The sequence below is a fragment of the Mixophyes fleayi genome, unplaced genomic scaffold (assembly GCF_038048845.1).
Source record: "Mixophyes fleayi isolate aMixFle1 unplaced genomic scaffold, aMixFle1.hap1 Scaffold_379, whole genome shotgun sequence".
Taxonomy (NCBI): Eukaryota; Metazoa; Chordata; class Amphibia; order Anura; family Limnodynastidae; genus Mixophyes; species Mixophyes fleayi.
In genome coordinates, this window is record NW_027447774.1 from 7,581 (window position 1) to 20,788 (window position 13,208).

The following is a 13,208-nucleotide window of genomic DNA, read 5'->3' on the forward strand; positions in this document are numbered from 1 at the left end:
TGATTCCTTTAAAATATTTAAAAGGTGTCCCCTTTAAGAAAATGCCTGCTATATAGGCTTTTTAGCCTGGCCTTCCACGTCCATCGTGGGGACCGACACTCCTACTTGCATTCAGCTAAAACCGTTAACAATATCGCATCGGAAGAAATTATCTGCAGTATGTACCCAGCCTTACCCAAAAGTAGACAATCCCTTTAACTTTTATGTTGCAAATAAGATTATAACAACTGTTTCTATAACAATGTATTCTTCATTCTTTTCCTTTTCTCTATTCATCCAAACACTGTCAAAGTTTGTACCTTGTATTTTCTGCACAAACATATTTTGTTTTACAATTGTCAGCTCCCTTTATAACGATCCTACTCTCGTAGCATCTCAGGCTAAACGTGCTCAAGAAGTTATTGCTTCATCTGGCTTGGAAAAGCACCAATTTTCCAATTTCGGAAAATGGTTTTAGTCTTATAATAGATGCAACTTTCTTTCTATAATTCTGTACAAGTTACAGAAATGTTGTTTCCTGTAGAAGAAACTTTCCGTAGGATTCATAAGGCAGGTTTGTTGGGCACAAGTCTGCGGCCGTGTTAGATTGTGTCAAAATATATAAAGTCACATATGAAATCTTGTTTTTCTGATACAAAACATATTAATATTTATCAGAGTCCAGACAGGGCTGTTATTTGTGTCCTCTCTTTGATGATACAAGTGGAGATCCAAATCTTGATCCAGGTATAGAGGCTGGTGAATTGCATTTCATAATGTTCCTACCAGCGGTTCTATTTTTGGTATTATTTTCTCTTCTTTCAAATTCTTCTACAAAAAAAATACTTTTTTTTATATAACACTGTTATGAGTTTGCTTTTTAAAACAGAAATGTGCATGTTGTTTTATAGATGACATACAATATAGAGAATCCTGCAACATTTACCAAATAGATTTGTTTATTATTTTGGCTTCCTCCTGTGTTTAGCTGGTACATATGTATATAAGCAGCGTTTGTTATGTTTGTTTGACCTGGAATAAAACACAAAACTGCTGTCTGGCTGCATCTGTCTGCAATGTAGAGAGCTACAGATGAAATTAGAAATTATTAAAACCATATGTGCGTTTTCTGACATTATTTATCAGATACTATAAGACAATAGATCTTATATGCCTTGCAGACAGGAACTGATATAAGGCAAAGAGTGAGAAATACATAACATGTACATATATCGATTTCATCAGATGGGAACTAGTTATATTCTATTTAAATAGCGCTACATCACTTTCGGTTTCAATTTCAATGGAAACTAGTCATTAGCATCAATGTCAACAAAATATCTTTACATATTAACTCAAACCTATATAGTTCTATGTTCCAGATTGGGTAACGCATGATTAGTATTAATGCTGTAAATGTGACTTAAGTAGTATAGCCATCACAAACATATATAAAATATATCACAAAATAAGTAATATAGGGGAAGATATTCATCCATCCTTCTGGTGTCCTTTTTACTACACAATCATTCCTTGTTTGCAGGAGAGAGGAGAAGAGAAAAAGAAAAAATATAATAAAGTTATAATTAAATTAAGAAGCACTTAAGTTCAAAATCCTTGTTGAGACCTTAAGGGTTCAAACTATCCAGCTTAGAGGTCCATGATATCTCTGTCTTGGCAAATTTGTTTTCCACATTTCTTAACCTCCAATCACTCTCCACAATACCAATCCCCATAAAATATGAGATTCCTGAAATAGAATTGTTATGGTTTTCTTTAAAGTGTAGAGAGACTGCGTGTGAGACCAGACCTTTTTGTAATATTTCTAAAGTGTTCACTCAAGCGGATTTTAAGAGGTCTAAAAGTTTTACACACATATATTAATCCACATCTGCAGCCCAATATGTAAATCCATTTTTTTTGAATTGCAGGTAATAACGGGATCTACCGTATAGGTCTGATCATGGGCAGAGAACTTTTCAATTTTGTTCTGATCACTTTTAACTGATCTACAGGCCTGACAAGTACCACATCTATAGAAGCCATTGCTCTTAATACCACTGACTAATGGGACAGACAAAATAAGGATAACTTTAGTATATTGATCCGATTAACAAGATACTCTGTTTCTACTCCCATTACGTCTGTTGCTTATTTCACAACATTTGTGACGGAAACTCGCCCATGTGAGAACATTATTATAAGAAACAAGTTAACCCGTGCATGATACTCATGCATTCTAGTCAAATCAAGCTACTTAAGGTGTTAAAAAGGTTCTTGTCATGCATTTGGGCCTAGCCCAGGCCTCCTCAGGGGAAGAGCGTTACTTCCCGACGCAAGCGCCCTTTTTTAACGTGGTTTTGTCCACATGTCACCACCTCATCATTTTTCTCCATCACCTCATCCTTCATCTTCATCGCCACATCCTTCATCAAGCTACTTAAGGTGTTAAAAACTCCCCACTGTCACCCCCGGCAACCACCAACCACTCCCAACTGTCACTTCTCCTTCAAGAAATATATAGGTCAGTGTATAACTCTGCCCAGCAGGTGGCGCTGCAGCTTGGTTTTTTTTTTTTTCACACACGCCACTAGGCATTTATATAGTAGAATATTACATTTTACTTTCTGGAAATATTCATGCAAAAACAAACAGCACAAGATGCTTTACACTTATACAGTGGTGCTGGATTTCACCTTTTTTGTTTTTGTTTACATCCCTTAATATGTGTTTGTTTATACCAAGTAATTCTTCATCAATGTCCATTTATTCAAAGAAGCCCAACTTCTTATGCATTTCAGTTAAACCCACTGGTTATGTTTTAGCATTTTCTGACAAATGTTACGTGATTCTGAGTTGTAGCTAAAATTACCCTTTTAATCTATCTGAGATCTGCCTTGGGGTTCGTGTACTTACTGCAGGTTGGGAAGTGAGATGCGGTTCATCAACATCACATTTAAGATTAGAATAGAGAAGAATTTAAATTAGTTTCTTAGTAACAGCAGATTCCATGTCTCCGATAGAATATTAAGTAGAATATGCTTCTCTTTATAGAAACCCAAATGAATTGCAACGCTAAAAACCTATATGGCTGATAGTAGAATAGTGACTATTAATTACATGCTAAAAAATGTAAAACTGTCACGAATCACCATAAAATATATTTATTAATCACATTAAGAAACACTGATAGGTTAGTATTATAATGAATGCATACATGTATAAAAATATATGTTAGTAGACCTATGATATAGCCAACCAAAACACAATAACAAGCATATATGTGTACACACAATCTATTGGAAAAGCACAATTGATGCGTAGCTATAATAGCACAGTGCACTGTGACTACAACGCCATAAAATGGCTAATGGAATAAAATAAATACAATCCCCTCTTATTGCTGCAATATAAAGTCCATACCAGACAGCTGTCAAAACAAGTAGCAAGAGAAATTGGCCAATGATTGATAGGTGGTTAGAACTCCACCCGTGTAAACTGTGACGAATCCAATCCTAAATTATGTGGTATAGATGTTATGAACTTCAGTAATATACATTCAAAGACGATGGCTGCATTGCCAATATGCATAGATGGAGAGGAAGACAATCTGTTTTGTGTGTAGAATAGGCCTACCAACGAAGAATTAAACTGTTTTTTTGGATGATTTATTACCTCAACAATTAGATTACTTGTCTCTAAAACAGTTGGAGCACTAAATTGGGTTAATTTAGGCCCAAAAACATGGATTTTCCAAAAAAATAGCAAAACAAAACCAAAACACGCAATGGCGGTTTTGCAAAACCAAAACCAAAACACGACGGTAATCCAGATCCAAAACCGAATCCAAAACCAAAACACGGGGGTCAGTGACCATCTCTAATTTAAAATACACCTGTTGCCTACACACGGTAGCGGTAGATGTTACGTGGGTTTAGCCGTATTCATGAGAATGCAGCTTAGTATCCTGTGACATAACTGAGGTAAACAATGTCTGAGCCAATGTATGTGAGAATACAGAATCAATTCACTAGGTATTAATTATAATTACACCACACTGACATATGGCTAAACTAATATTCATGAGAATGTAGCCTATTAATGAGGCAGTGAATTCCCTGATTCTGTGAAATAAGAGGCTGTGTTCCAGGTGAGTAACTCGCAATCACCGCACCCCATAGTGATGAGTGTGTATCTACTTACTGCATTGGAGGCCCTCGCTCTGCTTTTATACGCTCACGTGGGGGGCGGCACAAGCACAGTTGAGCTTTAAGCACTGGTTGGGCTTTCAGTTCCACTGTGATAAGTTCATACTTGCCAACTTCCCGGAAACTTGTTTCCGGGAGATGGGGCGTGACTGGAGGGCGGGAAGGGTCGGGGCGAGGCCAATCGCGTCATTTTGTCCCCGCCCCCGCGAAACCGTAATTTACATTGCTGGGGCGGGGCCAAAATGGCGTGATTGGCCTCACCCCGCCCCCTCCAAATGACGCGATTCTCGGTGATATCCAGGATCCAGGAGAAATGCCTGCTCGCCCGGGAGACTGACCCGAATTTCGTGAGTCTCCCGGACTTTCCGGGAGAGTTGGCAAGTATGGATAAGTTGTGTGTATGCTCTGGCCCCCACACACATTCAGGAGCGCAAAGTGGGGTCCTCTGGACTGACTGAATTCGTACTATTGGGCACCATAAGCAGCAGTATTTGCTGTTTCAGCAGTAGTTACACTGCTGCATTTGAATGAATATTGGTTCATCCTACAAAATGGCTGCAGGTTATAGGTTCAGCCTACAAAATGGCTGCAGGTTACAGGTACATTTTAAAAGAAAAACAGCACTTAAAAAAAAAAAAAATAAATAAAACATGGGTAGGGATACTGAATTTCTTGGTAGAGCCTAGAACAGTGATGGGCACACTTTTTCTGGAGCGGGCCAAATAAAAAAAAAATCTTTAGGCAAATATCGAAATATATAATACAAATGTTTTGAATGGGACGGGAGGGTGTTATATAGCAGTGTTACCTCTATAAGTGCAGCGATCGTACAGACACAGCACTTATTTCAGCAGGTTGTTGCAGATCCGTCTTTCTGGTGAGCCACTAACTGACAACACAGCAGTCAATCGAAATCCACCTTAGTATATGGCCCATCCCATCTCTTCTCACATGACTTTCAACCATTAGGGGGCGGGCAGGTGTTTGAGTGATTGACATACGAAGTGTCCTTTTAGGAAGGAGGATGAAGTGTAATGGAGGAAATAGCTGGGAAGGCATAAAAATGAAGGTTCTGACACACAGGGTCGGCCCTAATAATTTTATGCATATTTTAATGGAATTTTTTAAAATATTGGCGGGCCGGATAGAACCTCTAAGTGGGCCGGATCTGGCCCGCAGGCCGTAGTTTGCCCATCACTGGCCTAGTGCATTGATTAATCAAAGGACGAAAAGCCTTAACGCCGGAGTAAACTGGAGTTTTTGCTGCCAATAGGGCGTTTTTCTTTTTGTTTTGCCCCCATGCAACACAAGGTCACTACCGGTGACACCACAGCTGTCGCTGGCCATGATTCACAGGATGTTGATAACTAAAATCATTATATATATATATATATATATATATAATTTATTAATTTCTGCTTCATAACACACGATTCCATTTTTAATTAACAATTTCCTCTTAAATACTTTACTATTATCTTCAAGTTCTATTTTCAATCATTCTTAATCATAACAATAAATGAGAGGTTTTACCTAATATATACTTTGTGAGTTGGTAGTACAAGTGGAAGGGGGTAATGAAAATTCCAAACAAATGTTGAAGGGTCTTTTTCCATATCAGCTTGTGGATGATGGACTTATATTATTCAGCTATAAAATTACCTTATTTAACACTGCATGTCTAGTTTATAAGAGCCAGGCCCGAAAGGAAAAGCTCGGCTTAATACAATTTCAGCCCAGTGCCTGGATGTATTTTCAGAGGCTATCTGTTTCTTGATTAATAATTTACTATTCTGTAACATTTAATGTATGCAGATCTTGTGTAAACATGACATTGTTCCTTGTGGATCCTCATCACAAAGTGAATTGTTTTCATGCACACAGGATTCTCTACAGTCCTTATAAGCGCTAGATCAGGGATGGGCAACATCGGGCCCTCCGAGCCTTCACCTGTGGCCCCCAGCTCCTTCCTGCTTTACTGTCAGATTTGTTTGTTATAGCTGGTAACGTTTAATATGTTTGCTGATGTGTTATTACAGATGGCTGTCTTTCTCTTTGATTAAATGTATTGTTTTAACTTATTTCTGGGATTAAGGGTAATGTGTGGCCCTTCTAAAGGTTAGAGGGCCACATGGTGCCGTTTCAGGTTGCCCATCGCTCATGGGGGTGTGGCCATGTTACGATAGGGCACCCTGAGGACATGCCTAGCGCTATCCCGTTAACACCTTCATTCATACTTGCCAACTCTCCCTGAATGTCAGGGAGACTCCCTGAAATAGGGGTGATCTCCCTCACTCCCTGAAGAGTCTGGCATTCTCCCTGATGCTGAGCCAGTACAAGACGTGGTTGGCTTCGTCATCTGTGGCATGATGACACAGTTCAAAAATTGTGTCCTATGTCCATGTATTGATGCCTATGGAGGTGGCCATTTTCATGGAGACCAAGATTTAATCAAAAACTGAGGTAAGACAACATGACTTCACTAATGGAGACAGAAATGTAAAAGACAGTTCAGTCCCTAGAGATTTTTTAGGTGCTTTTATTTAACGCATAGTTGCCTACTCTCCCGGAATGTCCGGCAGACTCCCGTATTTCTTCGGTTCTCGCCCCCCGCACTCCTACCACCCCCGGGATCTTCCTGAAGCCAATGAGGAAAAGTTGGCAAGTATGCCTTCATTGCTGTGTGTACCATGGCACCCGGTCACCACTGCTCGTACATGCAGAGCAGCAATGAACAGAGAATACGTCCCAACTTTTCCACCCGCGGGACAAAGGTGTCCATTTAGGGATGGAGGGAGAGAGCCCTGAAATCTGGACTATCCCGCCTAAATCAGGACTGTTTGGAAGCAAACATGCAGAAAACTGAATGCATATCTCCTGTCTTTAGACAATAAGAAATAAGAGAGAAGCCAGAAAGCTAAATGTCACGGAATGGAGAAGTGGAGTTTTGTTTTTTTCTATTTACCCTCCACCCCCAGAAGGGCACATTCCCTGTAGTTCCCTGACTACACACCCCATATATATGTCTTTGATCTGCAAACTCTACACTCACCATGTTTTGTTTTGTGGTGCAGCTGGGTGTAAACGGAAATCTAATGCATACATAGTTCCCGGTCTGTTTATTTTGTCTTGTCTTATTTTTTATTTTTTTTGTTAGCGTAAAAGTGTTTCACAAATCCAGATGAGCTTTATGTTGTATGATTAATACATTAAACCATTTTTCCCTCTTTGTTTTTTTTTTTTCTACTTTCAGCTTCTGTGGCCGTGATTTCCGTAAAAGCTGTAGCTGGCATGATAGCAATGACCTTTAAGGGGTACATGCAGCTTACTTACGCCATATTCTACGTCATGGCCATTGTAATGGTCGCGTCGTGCATCTTTCAGGTCAAGTAAGTGATGCTTCTCTTGGCAGGATACTTGTCCTTCGTGACAGCCCTGATTGGTCATGATTTTGGCTAGACAGGACTTTCAGTAACAGAATCTTAATGACTTCAGTGTCTGTATTCAGAACACGGTAAACTTGTGAGTGATCTGTGTCCATTTTTTTTCTGCTTATTGAATTTAAAAATAATTTATAGAATGACCGACAGTATAATTAATCCTCCTTGCTAGAAGTCAATAGGGCTTCATTCTTAATCACTCTTATACATGTCAACTTTTGATGGTTGTTAAAGTACAACGCTCTATAAATAAACTCAAATAAATAATGTACCTTTGAGGGGAAATAAACATATTTACAGGACTCTTCTTGCTGAATTAAATAATGTTTCTAAGATGAAAACAACAAATGAAGCCTCACTTCAAAGTGTAGATCTGTTTGTAAATAACGCCCCAAATAAATGGTTGGTAAAAAAAAAGGAGCCCAACTGTTATGTAATATGTGTCTGACACCAAGAAATCAAATAGAAATTTTAATTTTAATGTTCACCATTCACCATAATTATATATAGTAAAAACTTTATGCAATAAAAAATGTTTAAAACTTTAAAATAAAATATCTACAACCAGGGGCTGAGTGGGCTTGGGGGGAATCTGGTTCCATAGTGGGCTACCTTGGGCTGGGTCATTGGTTTACTTGCATTTTTTTCCCCTTTAAAATGTTCCCAATAGGCTGCTGAGCCAAGTCTCGCCCCCCGATATAGAGGCTAAACCCACCAAGATTTGCCTTTAATAAAATTGCCGTTTCAAAGCATGCCGGCAAACGGCAAGAAATCGCCGGTTTTAGATAACCGACAATTGATACATTTACCCCAAAGTGTAGAAGGGGAGATAGTGCTGTATTGTGTGTCATCTACAAAATCACATTCTAGTACTGTAGTCTGTTTGAGATCGGATGTTGGCTTATTGTCCCCTTTAGCACTGCAGCACAGTGGCTCAATGGTTAGCACTTCTGCTTCACAGCACTGGAGTCAGGAGTACGATTCCCAACCGTGGCCTTATCTGTGTGGAGTTTGTATGTTCTCCCTGTGTTTGTGTGTGTTTCCTCTGGGTGCTCTGGTTTCCTCCCACACACCAAAAACATACTGGAAGGTAAATTGGCTGCTGTTAAATTGCCCTTAGTCTCTCTAGGTCTGTGTGTGTGTGTGTGTGTGTGTGTGTTGGGGGATTTAGATTGTAAGCTCCAATGGGGCAGGGACTGATGTGGATGAGTTCTCTGTACAGCGCTGCGGAAATAGTGGCGCTATATAAATAAATAGATGATGATGATGGAGATGGTGCCCAGAAACATTGGTCATGGCCGGTGAAGCCGAGATACCCATTTGAACTATTGGTGGCTAATAAAAACTGATTAAACTCGTACCACATCAGTGCCCTATTTTCCAGCTTAAAAACAAAATAGAGCCAAACATATAGCCTATACTTGTGTTGTTTTTATGTTGTTGTTGTTGTTGTTGTTTCAGCCATAAAGGTTATAGCTCAAAATAAGCATAGAACCTGACATGTAATTGTGACCATTCTTCACACCGGCTACAAGAGCATTTTCAGGGATTCATTTCAATTGTCTTTTTTATCTTTGTTTTTGTCTTGAGTTTGCTGTCGGAGGGGTAGTTGTTTATTTAATTTGGCTTCCTGAGTAGATTATGAAGTAATTTTAGGTTCTGCTGAATACCGTTCTCTATAAATATTTATGATGCTGGTATATCTTACAGCGTCTCTTACAATTGAAATGTCTACAATATTATTATTATTCTTTTTCTGTTTCTAGGTTTTTAAATCAAGCAATGAAACTTTACAATGCGACTGAAGTGGTGCCAATTAACTTTGTGTTTTTCACAACAAGTGCGATACTCGCAGGTACTGAGCAATTATATCATGGTTACTAAAACATACAATAAAACATTTTTATTGCGCCTTACAAATATTACATTTTGAAATCTGCCTGCAGCTAGTAAGTTATTGCTGGTTGTATTGATTTAAAAAAAATCCTGACTGTTCTGTCAGTAGTGTTTTATCAGAATAAGACACAGAAGTAGCGATGGTTACATGAAAAGACTTATTTCAATGTTTGTTTATAGCCTAATGTCAATACTTTCCTATAGCACCCCGATCTTTGTTTTTATGTGTTGTTTTTGGCCTAAGGCGTTTATTGACTAACTTAATAATGAGTTTGTGTTTGTTTGTTTTTAAAGTTTAGATTATTAGGTGATCATCTTAGTGCAAATTAGCTTGGCTTTAGTGTTGATGTTAAGTTCATGATGCCCACACTTAAATTAAAAGCTTTATTGTTAAATGCTCCCATTGAAAGAGGGTCTCCAGCCAAATTAAACTTTTAACCGGAAACCACCCTCCTACCCAATACAACCACGTGACTACTTCTCTGGGAATGCAATTGTCCCAAGGATTCTCCCCCGCCACACTTCCTCCATCACAGTAGTCTCCTGCCTGGGACAGGCTTGGATGTAAGTTGTATATGGCAGCTAATTGGTTGAAGGCCAAAGTTGTCCAATTAGCTGCCGTTCATGACCTGCCTTTAGCCCCTCCCACATTTTGCAGTCCTGTATCCTGAATACAGGACACAGTGATAGACATACAGTAGATGAGTATCTTCCTCTTAGAGTAACGTTTCTTCATGTTATTGTGACAATTAGATCGGGACAATGTGAAAGAGTTCTTGTACAAAACTATGTAAACCTATGTGTACTATAGAAAGCTGAGCACAGAAGGGATTGTTGTTTTTGGTTTTTTTCTATATGAGTAATTTTGTATTCTGTTTTTTTTTCCTTACAGGAGTAATATTTTATCAGGAATTTCGAGATGCAGCCTTATTGAATATATTCATGTTTCTGTTTGGGTAAGAAAATTGGTCATGGCATAAATGTTTAAGGCTACCCTAATATAAGAAACCCATATACCAAAGCTGTCTGTATTCAATAATTCCGTAAACAAGTGCTAACCATGTAGCTCAGTGGAAATGTTCCAGAGTGAAATGTATAACAGGAGAGATCTCTCTCTCTCTCTCTCTCTCTCTCTCTCTCTCTATATATATATTTCACTCTGGAACATTTCCACTGAGCTACATGGTTAGCACTTGTTTACGGAATTATTGAATACAGACAGCTTTGGTATATGGGTTTCTTATATTAGGGTAGCCTTAAACATTTATGCTCCCCTGTGTATATATGCATCCATATAGGGGATGGCCATACAGGGTGGGACATATATACATGGTGTATACCCATGCATGGGTTTCAGGGAGTGCATTCCATTGAGAGGACCAATCACAAGCCGCAGTCTCTTGATTTTGGCTTGTGATTGGCCCTTTTATTTACACACTTTCAACAGGGGCTGTAAGAGCAGTGGCGGAACCTCTGGAAAATTGTGTACACTAACAGCCTGAGGCTCCAACAAGATGGCAGTGCAGCTTTAAGGTTGCCTCACTTTTGTGATCAGTCTGGTGTTAATATAGGCTGTGAAGTGTTTTGTGGTCCTATTACTTTTCTGGTATAAACTTCCCATGTTGTATTATTTCTGAGATGCAGTACCTTTCACGGTTACTACATCACCTTCCTGTTGGAAGTACACCACACCATTCGCTACTTATAATGTGCCATTTTATAATGTGGCATTTTATGAGCTTTGTTTTCTTTACAGCCTATAAAATCACAAGGGACCAGTGACTGATATCATGGAAGCATGAGACACATAGGGGCTGATTCAAGTGCTTGAGATGTGCTGCTAAATATCACTGAGATGTCTGGCTGTGCAGATTTCAGGGTACTACGGTACCCCAATATCGCACATTTTCCTGCGCATCTATCAGGAAAAAGCTGCAATGTTGCTTTCCCACAGAGCGCCTTCATGACTATTCCAGAGACACTTTGCGGCACATCCCTAGTAATTAAATAGGCTCTATAGAGGCTAACCTCCCAGCTATGTTTCTGCGCACAAATAACGCAATTACGGTAATGAACACAGTTCTCATTTTTGCTTGCAGTTTTGCCCTATGAGGTGTGAGCAAAATTTAATGAAATTTATTTCCTAGAACATTTTGCAGTATCATAGCCACGAGGTTACTGTGAAACCTTTTGGCTAATTGAATTGGCCACATAGTGACATCATGCCTTCCTAGTGAATTGAGAAGCTAAATATTGGAAAAGATATTGTATCAGCCCATAAAATGTGTTTCCCAACTGTGTGTAGGTGACGTTAAACAATACATGTACAGATAATTAGGTTTTTTTTCTCAATCATCCACCATGAACTTGTGATTGGTTGAAGTTGCCCATTTATATGAAGATTCAGCCACTTGGAGGATGTCCTAGATGGAAGATTCTCATGTAAAAATCACAACCTGCAGACTGGGTGCTGGTAATTACTTTGATGTTAATCTCTACCTCCAATTAGCTGGTGTAATATCCTGCTGATATCTCCTGCTGAGGAGTACGCACCTATCGCGATCTCTGTTCAGTTTGGCCACAGCGCAGGTTTGCTGGTCCTTTGGGATGCCAGGGTCATAAATCCATCCATGCATTAACAATTGCAATTAATTTACTCTGATAGAGTTTTAATGAATGAAAAGTACATGAAAAACATACAAAAAAATTAATCAGAATCTATCTATCTATCTATATATATATATATATATATATATATATATATGTGTATCTTTACTTTTTTTGTATGTCAAACAAACACAGTTGTGAGTGTAGCAGAAGACCACTACCATTAGACAAACCTAGTTGGTTGCCTAGGGCGCCAATGGTTAGGGAGAGCCTAAAACACTGAGGGCCTGATTCATGATTGGACGTAAGTCCGTTTGGGTGGTGTATCAAACTTGAAATTGCTCTGCGTGTTCTCAACTTGTGTGCAAGTTGTGTCCGACCCTGACTCAGCCCCTGATTGAGAGCCCTCACAGAGGGGGGTAGCTGCTCAGTGAGAATTGCAGCATATCAAAGTTTACAAATATCAATGTTCAAAGAAGAGAAATAGTGGCAAACCATCGTAGAGAGAGTAGACATGCCATTGTATAATGCGTAAATATAAACCTTCATAGGATCAGCATGAGGAAAGATACTATTCGTCCTCAATTATATTTTTTTACTGACCTTGCTCTGGACACTAATTGTGGAGTAAAAGTTAAAATAAAATATGGGAAGCCCCCTTAAGTGTGCACCAGATTGTATAAGTCACTTGTTAGACCACACCTTGAAAACAGAGGTAAGTTTTAGAGGTATATATTGTGGCACGAGCGCACACAACTTCTTGCTTTGTACTTTGCTTTATTTGTCAGGATGGAAAAGTAAATCATAGTTCAACACACTGTTTTGTGACCCTAATGCTAAATTATACAGAGACCAACTCTCTAGACCCCAGAAAACATTTTCAGCTCTACAACTTACATAATTAACAACTCTAGCTTAAATACCTAACACTCATCTCACCGCCATAGCTTGATGGACAGGTGACACCCCCACCTGGCCTTTATAGAAGAGTTCTCTTCAGGTGCTATCCTTGTTTAGCCTTACTACAGACACACCTTGTCAGGTGCTGTTGGCTGTGGAAAAAGATAACTCCAAACTA

General features: G+C 39.0%; 1 protein-coding gene across 1 annotated transcript; it reads left to right on the forward strand.

Annotated features, from left to right (window-relative positions):
• Positions 1–7,098: 7,098 nt before the first annotated feature.
• On the forward strand, positions 7,099–10,483 carry LOC142133405 (NIPA-like protein 2). The gene is made up of 3 exons (XM_075194453.1): positions 7,099–7,576; positions 9,394–9,482; positions 10,416–10,483. Exons 1-3 carry the CDS (start codon positions 7,479–7,481, stop codon positions 10,481–10,483), a joined length of 255 nt encoding a protein of 84 aa, XP_075050554.1. The 5' UTR covers positions 7,099–7,478.
• The last annotated feature ends 2,725 nt before the right edge of the window (positions 10,484–13,208 follow it).

Bases quoted from the DNA above. Each gene is read 5' to 3' on its own strand.
- LOC142133405 (XM_075194453.1), top strand. From the start codon at position 7,479: ATGATAGCAATGACCTTTAAGGGGTACATGCAGCTTACTTACGCCATA. The intron at 7,577-9,393 runs GTAAGTGATGCT...TTCTGTTTCTAG, and splicing joins TCGTGCATCTTTCAGGTCAA to GTTTTTAAATCAAGCAATGA. The intron at 9,483-10,415 runs GTACTGAGCAAT...TTTTCCTTACAG, and splicing joins AACAAGTGCGATACTCGCAG to GAGTAATATTTTATCAGGAA.